The sequence below is a fragment of the Taeniopygia guttata genome, chromosome 2, assembly GCF_048771995.1.
Source record: "Taeniopygia guttata chromosome 2, bTaeGut7.mat, whole genome shotgun sequence".
In the NCBI taxonomy this organism is placed as follows: domain Eukaryota; kingdom Metazoa; phylum Chordata; class Aves; order Passeriformes; family Estrildidae; genus Taeniopygia; species Taeniopygia guttata.
Window position 1 is genome coordinate 94,714,799 of NC_133026.1, and position 20,137 is coordinate 94,734,935.

The 20,137-nt window shown below is 38.0% G+C and overlaps 1 protein-coding gene across 5 annotated transcripts in view; it reads left to right on the forward strand.

The window, feature by feature from the left end:
* The first annotated feature begins 2,433 nt into the window (after positions 1–2,433).
* Positions 2,434–20,137, forward strand: part of NETO1 (neuropilin and tolloid like 1) — a 78,782-nt gene continuing 61,078 nt past the window's right edge. For 4 of the 5 annotated variants that reach the window (XR_012054064.1, XM_072924467.1, XM_030265910.4 and 1 more), the window contains exons 1-4: positions 2,437–2,993; positions 6,586–6,639; positions 8,143–8,280; positions 16,333–16,581. Coding sequence is in view for 3 of the 5 variants with exons in the window: in XM_072924467.1 (XP_072780568.1) it covers positions 2,966–2,993; positions 6,586–6,639; positions 8,143–8,280; positions 16,333–16,581 (469 nt within the window). In the remaining 2 variants the exon portion in view is untranslated. Of the gene's footprint in view, positions 2,994–6,585; positions 6,640–8,142; positions 8,281–16,332; positions 16,582–20,137 lie in introns of all 5 variants that reach the window. The other variant, XR_012054065.1, reaches the window with a different exon arrangement.

Genomic DNA, 20,137 nt, shown 5'->3' on the forward strand with positions numbered 1-20,137 from the left:
TGAAACTTAGCCATATGGATGTCTGCATCATCCTGCAGAAGAAACATCTGATGGTCTATAAACATTTGTATGACTGTTTTCAATGCTACCCTTTTTCTGTCACTCTGCTGTTCCCTGATGACGATAGACTGCACATCTGTATAGAAGTTTATCCTATGGATAAATCAGGTGTCTTTCAATTACTCTACAAATAAAGTTCTGTAACTCATTGTGGATGAGAATAAGGAAGGTCAGAGAAAGTGCTGAGAGGGTTAGAAAGCAGAGTAGGACAGTTTATTGAGATTAACAGCTCCAAACTTGATGTTGCTAATGGCAAGATGGATTACACAAAACACGTGAATGCTTTCACAAAGTCTTATATCTTCTATATTCCTTATTATAGGGAGCTTACTCACAGCCCTGTAACAAAACCCTGTGCCCTTCTCACCCTGCAGGATTTTTAAGTGCTCAGTCAGGCTGCCTGGGCTGATGACTGGCTGGTTGAGTGGGTGAATCCTGCTAGCCAAGATCACCTCAGACTTACTCTAATATGCTGACTGCCTGCAATCATAAGCACTGATGGCAGATACAATCTTCTTTTCAGAGAATGGGGCAGACCATCCACCGGCTGAAAAAAAAACTCCTAAGGCTTTTTATTAAAACATGGCTATACTGGGATAGATAGATAGATAGATAGATAGATAGATAGATAGATAGATAGATAGATAGATAGATAGATAGATAGATAGATAGATAAATATCCAGGCTTCCTCATCATTCACATTCCAGAATAGCTGCTGGGCTACTCAGTGCTGTCCCAAAGGCAGCAAGGGTACCCATTCCATTAAAAGGTGTCCTGAAGACAATAGGCCTCCTACCTACGCTAACACTGCCCCCATGTCGCCGGCAGACCCCGGGGTGCGGGACAGACCGCGGAGCCGCCGGCGCGCAGCCATCGGTGCCGTCCGACCTGCGCGCACCCCCGCCCGCGCTTTTCTGCATCCGCGCAAAGCAGGATGCCGGGCTGCATTTCATTTTTAATTGATTTACAGCCTCCTTCCCAACACCCACCTCCTCCCCTTGCCCCAGCTGCGCTTCCAGACACACTTTTCCTGCTGCAAACGGCGCGAGCATCAGGTGCGGGCAAGGAGGAGCGGCGCCGACCCCGCCTCCGAGATGCTGCTGCGGCGTGGGGAGCCCGAGGCAGGGGCTGCGGGTGTCCCGGGTCGCCTGGCTCTGCCCCCATCCCCGCGGAGGTCGGCAGCTTTCCCACGCCGGCTATTCCCCAGCCTGGACGCCGCGACAGCGGTGCAGAGGAGCCGGGGGATCCCATCCTGTTCCCTCTGCACTTCTGTGACACAAATCTTCCCTTCTCTCGTCCCTCCCCGCCGCCCCAGCCGTGCGCTTCGCTCCCTGTCCTTTCTTGCCGCTCTCCCCTCGCCCGGGCCGGGAGTACCGGGGCCGCGGCGCTGCGGGAGTCAGAGGTGCCAGCTGCCGCGGCTCTGCAGGGCCGGCTCCCGAGGCCAAGAGGGGACACAGCCCTTTCTCTTCATCCATTCTTCCTCTCCTCTTGTTTTCCATTGAGACCATTTGAGGCTCCCTCAAGATTCTTATTAATAATAGATTTTCTCTACTGTATTCTTCCCCCTTTCCCTTCCCGCTCTGACCATTAGCCCTCCTCAATCTCGTCAAAGGGACGGGTGTTTGGGGTGGGCTGTAGCTGGGGAGGAAGATAAGTCCTATACGCGGGGAGAGGGCGGGCGAGAAAGGAAGAGATTTTGCTGTCGTCTCTGGGCTGATTGGAAGAGGTAATCATTGTATCTTTGGCCGGAGGATTAGCAGATAAACTTTTATTGCTCCCTTTTGTGCGTGTGTGTGCGTGTCTTTGTGCCTGCGTGGGTGTGGGTGTGTGGAGTAAGAAGTCGCCACTCAAGGGGGAAAATCTTTTCCATTTCCCTTTGGCAGGTGCAGGTCAAGAAGGAACTCATGAGCATTTTGTCTGATCCATGATCTGGTTAGGAGAGGGGAAGCGATCCCTCTCCTCTTGCCCTTCCTTTCCCAGTTTTGAAATTATTCCATTCCTACCACCGCCGCCCTCCCGTCCTTCCCCCTCTTCCCCTTCCCCTTCCCCTCCACTGAATGAATGGAAGAGTCTCCACGGTTTTCTTCTGCTTCTCGCCCTGGACTGGAGAAGTGAAGGGGGCATCTATCCTCATCCATCTCTTTCTCGCTCCATCCATTCTCAAGGGGATTTCAGACCGTGCAATGTGTTTTCAGCCTCTTGCCGCCGCTACCACTTGATACTATGTTATGCGCAGGGAGAGGGTTTTGCAAAAATGGATTTATTCTATTTTAAAGGATTTCTTCTCTAATAAGGTTCTCATTGCACACAAATATGACTAAATCCCCTATTTGGTAAATCTTTCTCTACCCCACCCCTCCTCTTTGGGTTCCCTCCCGCCCGCCCCCACCCCTTCAGAGGAGCAAGCACAGGGAGCTGATGACGGACCCATTAATCCCTTCTTCAATGCATCAAAAGAAGCCGAAGGGCTGGAAGTCGCTGGGCTCTGAGTCCTGCAGGAAATGCTTCGATCTGCTTTTGGTTCTGTATGAAACTGGTGACTAGGGGCTCGGCTCGCTCCGCCGCCGCCCGCCGGCACCTGGATGCGCGGGCCGCCGCCGCCGCCGCCGCCGCCGCCTTGCCCGCCGCCGCCGCGATGCACCGCTCGTGGCGGTGCTGGTGATCGCTCGGGTGTGATGGGATTGAGCCGGCGGTGATCATTTGAAGGCGGTGAGGGAGAGCGAGGGAGAGGAAAGGCTGCTCAGCTCTGCTGTGTGTGTGGGGGCTTCGGGCTTTTTTTTCTTTTTTCTTTTTTTTTTTTTTTTCTTTTTCTTTTCCTACTTCCATCCTCTCCCCGCCACTGGAAGTCCTCCCGTATCTAAATGGAATTAGTGGAGACCGAAGCCCCTTGTGTAAGGAACAGACATGACCCATGGGCGCAGCTTCTTTCACAGTGAGTATCAATCTCCCCTTTCCCACCCCCTACCCCCGACCGAGCTCCGCCGCCGCGCACGGGCTCCTGCCCTCCGCTGCCTCCGCACCGGGCGTAACGGGACGCCCAGGCTGCCTCAGCGAGGGGGCGAACTCCCCCCCACACACACCGCATCCTCTCCCCAGCGCGCTGCGGTGCACCGGAGGGGAGCCGGTGTCTGCCAGCGCCGTGGGGCGGGCGGCGGGGCACGCTGCCGTGGGCTGGAGGCTTGCACCTGGGCGCCACGGGTCTGGTGGCTTTTGCCGCGCCGGGAGAGAGCGGAGGGAGCTGCCCCCGCCGTCCGCGGCGCCGTGGGACCCCGGCTGCGGCTCGAATCGGCCGGCGAGGGTGAGGGGGCCGGGAGCCGCGGCGGGGGCGGCCGCACCGGGCGCGCATCCCGGAGAGCTGCGGGGCGGGGGCGGCGCTTTCGGCTGAAATCCACCAGGATTAGCAAGGAGGCACCGAAATGTATCACCTACTCTTCCAAGACCTTAGGGGCCTCAAGTGCGAGGTGGGACTCCCTCTCCCGCCTCTGTTTTGCAGAGGGTCCGCTGTTCTGAAGGGGCTTGACTGGCCCTAGTTCCTCCCAGCACTTCTCTGCGCGCCCACACCTGTACAATAGCGCTATGACCAGGTATTGCTTGTCCAACAACTCTTCGCCAGGCTAAGCCACGTCTGTGCCAAATCACAGCCTCCTAAAAGCCTGGCCAAGAGATAAATCACTTAATGTACAGCTTGTAATGAAAAAAATGCACAGATCCAAAAAAGATGGAAAGATGCGTAATCAGAGTGGCACTAGAAAGCACAATTATAATTACACCCGTGATTAGGAGGGAAAGGGGGAGGAGGAAGACAGTGAGAATGCAACAAGAAATTTTATGGAAACTTCTTTAAAATAATACCCAAACCGAGATAATGTCAATATTGTTGCTATGCTGCCAACACTTCCCAAGTGACAGTTTTCAAAGAGTGAAGATTCCATGGTTGGTGTCTTTGGGGTCTTGTTCCCCGCCCCCTGCCCCCCTCCCCCCCCCCCCTTCTGAATAGCACTGTTATTTTTCTGTGGCTTGAGAAAGAAAAAGGCGTGAGAAATTCAAACCTGAAATTGGGTATCATGGGTGAGTTTGTGCAGAGGGATCATAGAATAAAATGGTCTGCCTTGTCTACTTAAATAATATGTGTTTGTGTTGGCTTTTCCCAAGAAGACCACAATTTTAATTACTTTCTGGCAACTTGCATATTTTGGTGCTGCTGTTAATAACACTAAAACAAGAGCCTTTTTCTTTTTCTTTTTCTTTCTTTTTTTTTTTTTTTTTAATAGCATGGAAGAAGTGCTTCACTTTATCTATCCAATATTATACATCTAGAATAAAACCAAAACCCTTAAAGACTTAATTTCTTAGTGTCCACTTGTCTATTAGACTTTATTATCAAGATTATTTTGACACCTCATTAGTAGCAAATACTGATATGACATTTAAGTAAAGCTCTGTGCTTTAGGAAAACAGCTCTGTAGTTTGGAGACCTCTTTTCTAGCAGTTACAGCTGGAACTGAAAAGACCTGTGGGGCTTTTGTCATCTTGGTAATAACAGATCTGTGACTTGGACCAACTCTCTTTACTTCTCTGAACTTCACTTTTTTCTGTATAGAAAGTGAGAGGAGACCTAATAGATAAAGATGCTTGAAATGAATGTGTAAGAATCAGGTATGCATTGGTAATAATTGCCTAAAAGAAACACTTCTCACATGGAGTTTGTTCAGTTATCCTATTCTAGCTTCTACAAATTTATGGGCAGAAGGAATGCTAGCAGCTGATTCCTTATTTGAACACTTTACGCTATTGAGAAATTAGGTGTAGGCTGGTGAAGATTACAAGCATAGATGCATTATGATCTCTGCATGAAACACAGCTAAAGTAAATGAGCAACTCAGTAAAGGGGTGACTCCTGCTTTGCCTTTGGATTTTGACAGAGTTGACAGGCAGAGTCCCAGCTAGCATGTATTTCCAGAATTCATCCCTGGGGAGAGTAAGGGCATGAATGGCTAGGTAAAATTCAGATCTGAGCAGGAGTAGTGTTCTCACTGAATGCCCATGACACACAAGAATTTTAACTATCAGTGCTGCCAGTCTCTAGAGGCTGTGAGCATGACCAAGAAATAGTGAATTTGCAGCCAAGCCTTCATCTTCCCAGAACTTCAATCTTACTCTGCTTAATAGGGCAGCCATCATCCACGCCTCAAGCCCTCTGTCACATGGGAAAGGTCAAAGACATGGAAATAGGGATCTCAAGGCCATCAGAATACTGGAAATATGGAGACTGGCTTCCTTTGGGGTAAAAATTATGCATAAATTGTGATAAAAAGGTGAAAATGTTGAAAGAACCATCTTGGAAAGGATCACAGTTACTCACCGTGGGCTCATGGTGGCCTTTGGTGTCTCTTAGGGAAAATAAGAAGTATGCCATTCAATTACTTTTGTTAATTGATCAGTTCCTCATCATAGTCATCAACAAAATGATAGCTGACTGATCCAAAATGCTCTGAATAAGCAGGCAACTTCATTTCCACCTTAAGGTCAGTGCAGCCTGGGCACTGTGGTTGGGCCTAATGCCAAACTAGCCGGGGCAAAGCCCTAAGCACTCCAAGAACTGATGGATCTTTTCTCTTCTGCACTTGCAATTCTACTTTCCCTGATAGCCAAAGACGATATGAATGATGACAAGAAAATTAGTTTGTGATTTCTTTATCAGGTAGCTTGCTAGTCACTTTGATCTTCCAATAGTCTCATTATGACTGTACTAAAGGTTTGCCTATTAGCCTTTTCTAGTCAGACTGTTATATTTGGAAATTCCCAGAAACCCAGTCATTTTTTCCAGGTCAAAGTCCATTTCAGAAAGGCTGCATTTGTTTCCAAGAGGTGTAGTTGTCCTATCACAGTTGGAGACAGCAGATACCTGTTTGCAAAGTGGGCTGCAGATTCACTGCAGCAAAAACTTAACACCCTCTCGACAAGTCAAACTAGATTAATGAGATTGTTAAGCACACACAATAATTTACTTCACTAGAGATTTGCAAATGCTTTGATGGATGTGAAGAATCCAATCTTTCACTTCTTTCCTACTCCCAGTACTCATTTTCAAATTTTATTATGCCACAGTGAGAGACATTAGTACATATGGTGGCACTAAAATTTAGTCTCCCTCTGTTAAAAGCAGCCACTTTTTTATTACAAACATGAACTATTATTATATAAATAGGTATTGGTAAAAATGTGTGTCTCTAATACTGAAGAAAAAGAAAAAAAAAAAAAGAGAACATCAGTGCCTGTGGATCTTGTTTTAAACCCAGAAGATTTCCTCTTTATTTGCATACATTTGCAAAGATAAGTACTTACATGAACAGGCCATGAAGAAACTTGCTTATACAATACGTGCAATTAAAAGATGCAAGTAAAAATGAAACTTTTTCTTTACAGCAATGCTATTTCATTTGTATTCTTGTGAGATATATGAATACAAGTAATTTGATTGCAGAAACTATCACTCTGATATTTAATGCATATTTCTCTTTCAGTTGTAGCAAGTCTAATCATCCTACATTTCTCTGTGGCAACCAAAAAAGGAACAGGTATGTAAACTTCAAACATTTTTGTCAGAAAATTTATTAGAGACCAAAATATGAATCTGAGTTTTTAGCTTAATTTTTCAAATTTTTTGTAGTTCATTTGTCTGGAGCATACATATGCCTGTATACACACAAAAAATCCAGGGATGCTCATCAGACTCAGTTTGACTCTAAACTAAAGACCATAAAATACTCCCACTTTCAAATTGGGAAGTCCAGTTTAGGCACTCAGCTACCTACACTTAAAACCTTTTTTCTTGTTGAACTATAATTAAAAACCTGAAATTTGGTATCATGGGTACATTTGTGCAGGGGGAGAAGAGAAAGAGAGTCTTGAAAGCCTTGGATGCTTAGTGTGAGGAGAGCCTAGCAAGGAATGCTGCTAAGCACAGTGTGTGTCTGAACCTGTGCCTGAATGCACAGTCCCTGCAGGCTGGAATTCATTGTAGGAAATAGGGCTCCATGTCATAGTCTGCCTGGATACTGACCAGGGTGAAAAAGAAATGCTTGCAGAGTATAAGTCAGATCTCAGATGGTTAATATCATCCTTGGAAACTGCTTGTTTTCATCCATTGACACTAAGAGGGAGCCTCAAACACCTCACGCACCAGGGGCTTAAGTTATATGGGACAGCTCTTTGATTATTAAATACCTCATTCAGAGAAATACCAGTCTAGAACCTACTATCCTTCCTTTTAATAGCAGCCTAGATATATTCCCTTCTGAAGAATCCATCTCATTTTAGCCTACTTGTCAAAGCAAGATGCTTAGAAAGGGATTCCTGATATTGTTCAGCTTGAGTTGGCCCAAACCTTTGACTCCAGTCTCTCTGCCAGAGAGCAGAAAGAAATGCAAGAGACTCAGGGCTAGGAAGAAAGACTCTGCTCTCTGAGGATTCACTTAGGAGAAGGAAAGTTCTGGGTGGTGATTCCTGGCCTCAGAGCTATTTATTAATTTTACAGCAAACTGAGAGAAAAATAATCTATGAACCAGATTCCAGGAATTCCCCTGTCTACCTCTGTCCAGTGAATATAGACTAAATATGACAAAGATTTAAAACAACTTCTCTATATGATCATAATTCTCTGTGTTAGTTCCTTGGTTTTGTGACTGATATATTCCTGTATTATGGCATGAAGCTTGCTGATAGAGCACATGCTTGAGCTTCTTGAGATGTATGAGTGGGAAATTCATGCCTTCCAATTCTCAAGCATGTGCTTTCCTTAGAAGGAATGTGCTTTCCTTTAAAAGCAATGCAAATTTATTTTTCCCCTTTCCTCTGCTTTAAAAAAAATATTTTGAGTAAGAATTACATGTTTGTACCCCTAAAAAACAGCCTTCTTTTCCCCTAGATCAATTATCATATTCAGTCTCAACAGATAAAAGCTTGAGGCTCCTGACAGAAAAGGGGCTGTTGTATTTATCCTGTTAGAGAGTTGTAAGTGTCACATGGACATAATAATTTTTGTGCTAATTATATAATGCTTTAATATCATCATTTCACAGAAAAGCAAACTGTGTCCGAAGGACAGAGACCAGTGCAGTGTGGAACTTGGACAAAATATGCAGAAGGAGGCATCTTCACTTCTCCAAATTACCCCAACAAGTATCCTCCGGACAGAGAGTGTGTCTACATTATAGAAGGTGACCAAAAGAAGAATCTTTATATTTTACCATCAACTGTATTAAAAAGAATAGGTTTTATTATATGTGAAGAGTAGGTAGTCACGGTAATTAATCTTTTCAAGACAAAATATTTAGATAACCTCTGGATTTCTTTTTTGATATAACTCATAAATTAGTTAAGGTGGTGTGTGAGACCCAGCAATAAACAGTACAATTTATTTCAGGATATTTAGAAAATGAATAGAGCCTAAAATGTAATGTGACAGAAGAAAGAGTATTTTAAAATTAGTAGTAAAAGTGAACATAGGAAACAACAATGCTTTTGACTTTCATGAAGACATTTTAAACTTACTGTAACTGAACCAGGGATGACAAGCTTAGCTGGCAAAGTACAGTAAAAGAAGTCATACAGAAAATATCCATATAGTGAGTGCTAAAATTATTTTCCATCCTCTTGTTCATAAGAAATGAAAATGAAATAAATGCAACCTACAAAAATAGAAGATAATAAATATTAGCAAAAAGCATCTCTAAAACTTACTTTTTAAAGTGTATGTAATTGCAGGCATGGAAGTGATGTAGGAAAGGCTAAAGGTGTATTACAAACAATGTGGTTTCTTTTCATTAGTCTTAGTACAATATATGTTGGAGAGATTGTTGTAATAATGGATCTGTGGAAAGTAATAGAGTTTAGATCCCCTCAGAGCTCTGAAAAGATGAATCAGGTACTGTATAGTAAATCCCTGGAATCAAAAAACTTCTTTCATGAGTTGTGAATACATGTAAAATAAAACAGTGATGGTCTTCTATCCATGCTTCATTTAGAGAATTATTAATTATTTAATGCTGGAACAAGGAATTACAGAAATAAGTATTTTATGAAAGATGCAGGTAGTACGAAGATATATTTCCAAAGATATATAGCTGATTTAAATTGAATGAACTGTTCTAGACCCACAAACACTATGCACTTTTAGAAAGTCAAAAGTCATGGCAAAATGACTGAATTCCACTTTGGTCCTAGATAACTTGAATGAAGTCAGAAGAGGTGATTATAAATAATGTAGTCAAACAAACGCTTAAAATAAAATTTATGCTAGTCTGTATATGTCTCAAATTTAAGCAGAAATATGGTAAATATTTAAGTTACAGCATAGTTTAATAGTTGGTTTAAATTAATAATTTTTCTGAAGAAGATAAATGTATAGGTTCAAAATGTATAACGTGGCATGATTTTTTTCCAGTTACACTTATGTTGCTAGACCCAGGTTTTTTTGCATATATTGATCAAATTATCTAACACTATGTGAGACTGGGAAGAAGCAAGCTTGTTTTGTCTTCAAAAATCTGAAACACAGGATGTTTTATCATTAAAGTGAAATAGTACAGAAAATACCTCACCATTTTTTGTAAAATTTAGTCCCACATCTCAGGTCATGAGATGTTCTTCCTCACAGTAAGAAAGTAAAGCCCAATATGGTAAAGACTTTTGTCTTTATTAGAGTAATTAAGTACAAAAATATATATTTTATATATATATATATATATATATATATATATAATATAAAATGTAATAACTATACAAAAATATAGTTAATATGCTGAAAGACTGCAAAATAAAGTGATTTAAAATATCTAAAAATGGAAATGCCAAAGGACAATTTACAAAGGAAAGATTTAATCAACCCACTTCTATGACGAAGATGAAATTCCACATGGACAAGTTTAGAGCAATGTATAAAAAAAAGAGTAAATTCAACAGATATCTTGTTATAATTTATTGGAAATTTCAATCTTATAAAATCCAGTTGAACACAAGTTTTTCATGGCATGGATATTTTCTTCTTCCCACCCAGCCTAATAAAAGTTTGGATTGCAGCTGGTCATTTTAAAACCCACAATGAACCATAGGCATTGCACAACATTTTCAGCTCTGATCTCCCCATGTCTATTTCTGTCTTCTACAAAAATCAGGAATAGTCGAGTCTGTCTGGAAAATGTCATAAAAATAAACAGAGATTTAGGAAGATGTCTGAGCAATAATATTTTAAAATGTGGCAGATTTTTAAAAAAATGCAAAAGAACATGTCAACAAAATCTTTGTGTAATTAGAATAAATTATTTGTCCATATTTATTCTTTTTGCAACATATAAAATGACAAAAATGATAAAGAAGTCTACCAAGTAGCAACTTATCCCCCTTTTATATTCCGTGAAACTCATTGTCATGAGGCACTGATAGTAAAGGATTAAAAAAAAAATACTGACAGCAATGTCTTTGCTATTCAATAGCAATCTATAGAAATTGTGTATAATCATGACTAATGGAAGAAATAAATATTTTAGAGTAAGACAGAAATATCTCTTTATGCATTTTATTTCTATATTTAGTATTGAAATTTCCATATGCTTGGACAGCTTCTGAATCTTGTTAAATGCCAAGCACCAAACTAGAGGGACTGTTGATGTGGTCTATAATATAATCCTCCCATCACTATCTCCCCATTGTATGTCTCAGGGAATTCAGACTACCAGGACTGTAGATAACAAACTGAAAGCTGTATGATGTGAGTATAAATGTATATATGAATCACTAGGTTCTTTTCTGGCTGCTTGCATTCATTCCTTCATTTATTTGCTGTCAAACATAGTCTTAGGGCAAATTCAAACAAAATTCCTAGTGATTTCAGTAGTCTTCACTGAGGACTCCAGCTTGTAGTGTGTTGTAAGCAGTTGAATTTCATCTCAAATTTTTTCCTTCCCAATGTAGCTCAACTTTTGTGTATGCAATCTTTTTATCATGTCAAAATTATTTTGGTGAAGTAAAGGAACTGGCAAAGGTTGCCATGATCATAGACTCTGAATTTCTGAAAGAAAAGGAGATTCCTGACTGCAGAGCCTTCTATCTTAGCAGTCAAAGACATAAAGGCATAAACAAATCAAACAGTTTGAAGTTTTTTATATTATTCTGCATTTGCTCTCTCTCTCTTTTTTTTAAAATTCTGATTTATTAAAACAATAATGAACTCTTGGGACAACTAGGAATCTTAAAGTGCAGGTTGAATGCCTTTCTAAAAGAAATCCTCTAAGTCATCTAGAAATCACGGCCTCTGTACAAAAATTGTTATGCTACAGAAGAGTGTCACATGTGAGGCTTGGAAGAGGGGGATACAACTCCCCAAGGAACTTCTGATGAATCCCATCTGCCTTTCAAAATGCAATAAGAATTTTTTCTTTTTGTTTGCTTTTCCTTTTTTTTCTTTTTTTTTTTTCATTTCAATCTTAGTTGGCATATAGAAAACATAGATAATGAGCTGAGAAAAATTGGCCAAATTTCACCCTTATTTTGCATATTCATAATTCTAACCTGACAAAATTCACAGCTGCCCAGAACAATCACAGCAGTGACAGCAATAGCCTTTGCCAGACTGCAGAACATTTGGCATGTGTGCTGCAAAAGGAAATTTGCACAGGAGATTTTGTAGAAGTAAAGGCTTTTATTTGCATTAAAATATTTGGGGAGTGGGATAGTCATACTATACACACTATACCTTGAGAATCAGTTTAACAATCTTGTAAGTGAAATACCTGTAAAATTTTAACCACTCTTCTGCTTTTAATAATTAAGTGCTTATTTATAAATATAGTTATGGACTAGAATTGCTTTATGGAGATATAAATTATATCTTCCACTTTACAAGTTTATGAACGTATTGAGTTACCACTTTTGAAGGTCTCACGTTCTCACAAAAGACCATTAAACTCTTTCTTATTTCACAGGCATTAGAAAATTGTCATGTTATCACCAAATGAAAAGCCTCTGCTCAAAGCTCTTTTGTATTTCACAGTGATTTTTGTGTTCAAAAAATTTTCACCAAAACAATGAAAGAACACTATTTTCAAATGAAGATAAATGTGGTTTCCTTATCAATAATAGCAGGATAACCAGAAGGAATGAGGATTATTGAAAATATTAGTAGGTTAACAGCTCATAGAGATGGCAGTAGGTGTTGAGTTGTTTCTCATTTTCATGCAGTGTGGCAAATGGAAACAGATTTTTTTCACTTAACTTCAGCTGTCACTACACATACTTAGAGGCTGATCAGAATTAAAACCTTAATTCTGTAGTTTTGCTGCAACTGTTCTACTGCAAACTGGAACCCAATGACTTTTTTTTCTCATTGGATGTAAAATCTTGAAACAGCACTTGTGTAAGATAATTAGTTGAAAAATATGACAAGACATGCAAACATTAAGTAGGCCTTTCAATAGTTCTAAACATGTTTTGAAGAAAGACAATTGGAAATTAAATATGAAAGTTATGACATTTGAAATTAAGCAATTTTATGAGACAGTATATTATTCGATATATTTTATTTGGAGTGGGCAGCAACTTTTCCTGATATCGTAGCTACAGAAGCTCTGAAGATGTGAATGGACTTTACCTGTGAATTAGGATACCAGAAATAACCACTCCATCCCTCCTTTTCTGATTAGATGGCCAGATGCCAATCCAGTCTGGAAGATTTGCATATTCTGGATTTTTTTGCTTTATATTTCTGTAGGTACACACACACACTATTATTAATGGCTATTCTGGACTTGCAGTTTATTTTCTGTAAATTTTACTGTGACCTCATTTACACACCCTTTGTTGCAAAAGCTGTGGCACAAGATGTGTATTTAAACAATAGCTGCTTGTTCTACCTTACGTTTAGTAAAGAAACCCCTTATTAAAGCCAGAGCATACATGTGAAATTATACGATTTTTGCTAAAAGTAACTTAAAGTTGGGAATTTGGATTATCTGTTTTCATCCCTTATGGTCATATCTAGGGAGTTTTGATTAACTTTATGTCATATGTAGATTACTGCAAACAAACATTTAGCTATTAAATATGAAGCACAAGAAGAAAAACATTCAAAAGCATCTGATGAAAAGGTCATGGATGTGTGAGTTGCACCGTGGAGTTACACACAGTTACAGAAAAATGAAATGTTCCTAGTGGCATGGCCAAAACGATGCCAGAACATGACTTTACATTTAAGGAGTATGAACAGGCAGTGGTCCAGCCCTCAAACTCAATCCCCAGCCTTTTTTTTATATCCCCAGTGGAAAAGTGCTGATAATGAATATTCAGTGATTCATTCTTAAAGTGAAATAGCCTCTACTCACGGGACCTTCAGGGAAAAGTGGAAACTTCAGCTCTCCTTGAGCTGATGTTATTCTCTCTTATCCTCTAGCAAGATCTGAACTTCACTAGGAAAAGCCTCAACTTAAGTTTGTTGAAAAATAAATAAAAACAGAATAGTGTAAACTATAGAAATATTCTGGTCATAAAACTGGTTGGCGGTATGAGATTGAGAAAGCTACAATGGAGATTATTGTAGAAATTTTGTTTTTTCTCAGGTCATTCATCACCCAGCCAATAGCTCTCATATGTAACTCTGTAGACCTGGTTTTTATTTGTCCATAATCTTTCCTTTTACTTTAGAGCCTCCCATAGCAAGGCTATAGCTGGCTCTAGGGCTCCTTTTCAACACCAAAAATCATGTCAAATGACTGAACTCTGAGAGAGACTCGTGGCCATTTTTAACCTTACATGAGTCTTGGATACAAAGAAGACCTATTAAGGATTTAACTATGGGCCAGCACTTGTAACCCTCTTCTTGGTATGAAATAAGGCAGCAGAAAATAAAGTTTTTCAAGAATAAATATGTTGTGATAGTGGCATAAGCCATTGTTGAAATAACCACTTTGTGGCTGCAAGAAGCACAGCTGCTGTATGTCACTAACAGTACTAGGAGAATCGATCTTCATATCTACTTTGTGACATTAAAACATAATAATAAAGCTCTAGACAGGTTAATAGCATAACACTGGAGTCATGAATGTGTAAAGATTTTCAAGCTATGACGAGCATTCTTAAGATTACCTAAAATGTTGTCAGGATAGATTTTCTGATACCTGACTGTGGTCCTGAGGTGGATGATGAACAGCTCTCAACAAATTTCCTTAAATGGTATAAGAGCATGCAGAATATAATCCCAAGTTGAAAGCTGCTGGTTGCTCTCTTCTGTCCTAGCATTGCTTAGTTGAGTTTAAATCAATAATTTTTATAAAAGTGTAAAGTCAAGGATAAAAACATCTGAAGAAAATTAATTGATGATGTCTTCCAGGTATTCAATCTTTTAATATAATCTAAAAAGGTTTACTTTAGTCTTCAAACCTCACCAAGGATAACATCTCTATGATCTCCTTTATAAGCTTTATTATCTGACCTTAGTTTTGTAAATTTTTGTATACTTTCAAAGTAGTTTCTTTTCCATAGACTTGAATTTCATGCAATTATATGTAAAACATTGACCTTTGCTTTTTCTATTGAATTTATATGAGCAAAAAGATCACAAATTTCCTGTAAATAATGACAAGTCACTAATATTTCCCTGAGTGTGAATGTCTTCAAATTAAGAACAGGAGAAAAAGTTTCTTTCTTATGTTAAATTAAATGTTTCATCAAATATCAATCATCCAATTATATTAACATTTCTTTCTTATGTTAAATTAAATGTTTCATCAAATATCAATCATCCAATTATATTAACATTGTAAGTAAAGCTGTTAAAATAATCTTTCTGTTCAAATAAGGTTTTTTATTAACTTCTTAAATGCGTCTTATAAAATGAGGCTGTATTTATTTACATGAAATAGTTGTAAGAGGGATCTGACTTTGTGCTCTTTAAGTAAAGATTTCAAAATTTGCCTGATATCTTCTTACTCAGTTAATTTTAAATTGTCTTATGTGAGTAATGAGTTCATACCAGAAGCTTCATTTTAAAACATTTCAGAATCCAAACAAGATCCTTGTTCTTGTAATACTGACAGTTTTCTTATAACTCTTGAGAAAATAAATGCAGAGATACTGACTCCTGGAGTGGCAGCAGTTTCCATGCTAGTAACTTGGCATGGAGCTTGATCTTCCATATTTGCATGTGAAAAGAATGGTAACTCTGGCAAAGCTCATGGTAATATAAACCTCTTTTGATATGTGTAAAGTTTAGGACATGATCCCATGAGAGGCACAGAAGGCAATGACGCAACAAATCCTTGTCTTAGCAGAAGGCTTTGTCAGCAAAAGGCTCCAGTACACCATGCTCTAGACACAGAAGGCACAGTTTTTGCTATGGCCAGGATTAAGCATAGAAAACAGTGCACGTCTAGGAGGTTGCCTCTGATAAAATATATTGGTGAAACCATGTTTTTTTTCCCTCATTTTAAGAAAATACTGTATTTCTACTAGTTACTTTTTTTTGCTATACAGGAGACGCCAGGAAGTATTTGTTTTAGAGATCGTTCCGACAGTCTCTAGACTTAGTACTTATCATTAAAGACGGATTTTCTTTAAAATGTCTAATTAAGTGGCCACTATGAAGTTCCTTCAAGATTTTCAGTACATAATTTACACTTCTGTTATAATCCTTATCTAGTTCTTTCTTTAGTGAGAATTCACTGCATTTATTCTTATGTTTCTAATGAGATGTTATTCTGAGTGTATGCAATTACACTCCAGTTTGTCATTGACTGAAGTACATATAGGAACATAATCTATTCTTACTGTAGCACAGTTCTGATCAGACTTTTCTTCATCATCTTTGTCAGTACTAGATATAAAACAAGTATTCTGATTAACACCCCTCCCTTAAATACAATAAACAAGTATTTTTCTAAATATGCAAATTTCTTAGAAACATTTTATATTTGAAGAAATTTTTCCTGGCTATATTTTTCTGTTCATCATAGATATCTCTCTCTTAGCTTTACTAAGAACTGCTGCCAAGAATACTTTTTTTAAAGGATAACAATTAAACAAATTAAACAATTAAACAAAACAAATAACCTGACAGTGTGAAATCTATAAAAAATACAGATGTACTAATTTTCAAGCAGGTTTTCAAACAAAATTTTAGGATCCATACAAAATCAAAATGTTTGATTTTCTTCAGTTTTACTTTAGTTTTGAAGGGTCTTGGGTTAGAAAATAATAAGATCATTTTCTTTTTTTGTCTCTAGCTGCTCCTAGACAATGCATTGAACTACACTTTGATGAAAAATATTCCATAGAGCCTTCTTGGGAGTGTAAATTTGACCACATAGAAGTACGAGATGGACCTTTTGGCTTTTCCCCAATCCTTGGACGTTTCTGTGGACAGCAAAATCCACCTATGATAAAATCCAGTGGCAGGTTCCTGTGGATTAAATTTTTTGCTGATGCTGAACTGGAATCTATTGGGTTTTCTGCTCGGTATAATTTTACACCTGGTAAGTACAAACCATCACATTTTTAATAGAAAAAACTTATCATTGTAACTTTTCTAATGATGTATAATCTTGCTGTTGAATAATATCTTTAGCTGGGGCTTAGTTTATTGTCAAGGAAGGTATTAATAGATAGGAAATTTATAAAAGTCATATGTATTTTTGCATAACAAGCAAGGCTTATTCAATTGAAAGATTTTCAGATTCTGCAGTTTTAAAAAGTATTATTTTCAAGTGAATGCTATTACAGAAGATCATTCAAAATGTTTAATGGGAAGTTTAATGTTTTATGCTTGCTGTTACACTGTACAGCTTTTCTTTCAAAAAGGTCATTGATAAAGTATTCTAATAAAATATATAATTATCTCAGAAAATTCCATCATTGCTTTTCCACCTCACCAATCATTTCCCCAGCTGCGGAGTGGCATAGTTCTCCTTTCTCAATAAAGCAAACTATTACAAGTATTACTAAAGGATGTGTGAGGTTGAAATAGTAACATATATTAAATATTTTTCTTAAAAGGTTGTAAATCTTAATTGCAATTCTACAAGTATTTCTTGTCACTGTTTAATTCATTAAAGTAAAACAAAATTCATAGTCATACTTTCCATTAATTCCCCTGCTCCCCCACTTATTAACAAAAGACTGCTGATTTGAAATTTGTTCTTTGGCTGCAGCTCTACTATACTGCACTGCAATTGCACTGCTGGATGTGACGTAGTTTTGTGACTTCTTATGTATTGAGTGATGAGTCATGCTTTAATATAGCTCACTCTAAAGCACTGTAATTATTATGTAACTTTGCCAATTATGTCACTATTTTTTTCAGCTAAATTGTTGTATTAGGTTGAACAGTATTCTCTAGAACACTGCCTAAAATTAGCAGACCAAAACTTTTCCTTAAATATTCCAGTAGCCTCATAGAAGATAGCAGGTCTGCATGCTCTGTGTTGTTCTTCTTTCTAGTTTTCCTTCATTAATTCAAGGAAAATATTTATAAAACTAAGCAGCATAGTAAAATTTTCTTTCAAGTCCATGATACTATTTTTCAGTGGCTAAACATATATAGAACATTCAAACAGGAACAGAATAGAGAATTTCTGTAGCAATTTATCTGATAGCCAGATGTATGTATCTGTTGTAAAATCAAAGACAATAGACAAAATTTTGTTATAACCATGCATATCCACTCTGAAAAGTGAGTTAAATTTTTATCTCTTATTTACCATTGGTCTGTGGGCTTTTGCCATTTCCTTGCCCTGTGCCGTAAGTTCTTTGCTTTAGATTTTGTTACTTTTTTTTTTTTTTTTTCCAAATTATGGTTGAAAAGATGTTAATAGCAAAATCTGTAACTTAGTCTGTGTAAAGACTCTCAAGTAAAAGACAATTTCATGGATCATGTTTTATCCTCATTCCCTTTCTACTGATGTAAGGAGTATTTCTACACAAAGATCAAGGCTGATAAATTGGTACAGCAACATAAATTATTCTAGACTTCAGATGAAATAGCTATATCTTTTTCCTTCCTTGATTCTTTCTTTTTTTCCCCTCCATACATTTCAATAGAAGCTCTGCAAGTAGTAGAGAGTTAATAGGAATATTGGCCAAAATAAGAATAAGATTAATCTGACAAGTGCAAAACAGAACTGTTGCTTTCTTGATCACCAATAAGAGGAAGAACTTCACATTCCACATTATTACTTGGATAGTCTTTTATTATGGACATGGATAAGGCATGGCATTTTGAGCTCTATTGGCCAAATGTGTGCACTGGGAGTGGTTCCTGCCAACTCTTAAAACAGAAGGCTGGCTTTCGAGATTGTATAAGAGAGTAACACAGAGAGGATTCCACTCCAGAGTATAACAGAGTAACATAGAGAGGACTCCAATACAGAAATTATCACCTAAATCACCTAGAACCAGCTTGGGTGGTGACAACTTTAAAAATTAAATTATGAACAAGGAAGAGATCAGAGGAAAATTTTCAGCTAACCTCTCTTTAAAGAACGTGAAGAAAAAGACCCAAAGCAAAGATTCATTTGGAAGCTGTTGCTGTCTCAAGCAGCTGAATGCTCAGGGGATATGTGATTTTTGTTGCCACTCATCCCACTTGTTGAAAGCAGGACACTCTTCCCAACTGCAACCTGCAGAGGAGGCTTTGTTCATCCGGAGACAAGTGCAACACAGTTATTTCTTGAGTATCAGCAATCTTTGAGGGTCCCCACCTACCCCCACGTGTCTCTCCTCTGCCTCTTTTGCATTTGAGATCTTAATGAAGAATAAAGAGATGCATTGTTAAATGTGTGAGTGTGTGCCAAGATTTAAAAAATAAAAAGTAAATTTGACTAAATTCAAGCTGCAACCATTTACTGTTATTTGAATGGTACCTGGAGAAACAGGGAAAATTATTTACTATGTCTACAGGGTGTATAAAAACAGATAACTGGATGAAGTTGAAAAAAAAGATCAGTTAGAATATAATGAAAAATGTTGAAATGAACCTCTATTAATCTGCAATTGGAAAGAGTCCTGCACCTAAGGAATTTTAAATCTAGTTTGGACTAAGTCCTATAAAAAGAAATTATATAGAAAAATCCTAAAGGATAGACTAATAATTTGCAATTATGACTACTTTTCTGTTCAATAATTTCTTTGACTCCTTGGTATTGAAATGGTTGGAAATTCATCCACCAAGGAAAAAGTCCAGTAGGGACTGTGGTTTCAGAAACAAATGTAACATTCTTTTCCTTTAAATAAACCTTTTTTTAGAGGTCTTTTCAGTACTCTAAAAGGTGAGATCTTGCAGAAGAAAAAAATTTAGCAGCAATATCAGAGCTACATACATAACCAACACAAACACACAGAGAAACTAGTAAAATTACTTAAAGTTTTGCAAAAAAAAAGTACCTTATTAAGAGAATAATTTTGGCTTTCATTTTTGTAATTTCTAAATTATAGTCTTAAGAGACACGTGGATGAATGACGTTGTACATTTGGTATAATAGACTGCTTTCAGTGTCAAACTCCGAGCTAAGGCAAAAGATATTAATCTTTTGCATAATCACAGCTAATATCAGTAATAATCAGATGCATTTTGATATAAATTTTCAATCATTTTACATACATGAGAGTTTATAAACAAATGAAAACTTATTTATTTTTATATATTATTTTAATTTTATTTTTTTATTTTAAAGTTCTGATTAACTGTGTTCATTTCAAAATGGAACTATCTGAAACTATTGAACCTTCATAAATTTATACAAACTTATTTGTTGTGTTGTTTCTTTTTAAGGAAATCTGATGTATGAGAGAAACACATATCAGGCTAAAATATTTTTAGGTCCTGCTGGTTTATTTTGAATACAATTTTGATTGACTAGGGAAAAACCCATGACACAAGGATAATTCATCCTTGCTTGTGTTTTGTCAGTCTTTGGTCCACTGAAAGGCCTACACCTGAAATTTCATTTCACAGCTCTAGGTTCTTTGACTCGATTTATTACAGTCATTTTTTCTAAAAAGCTTCATCTCAAGACTGTTTTCCAAACTGGTGTT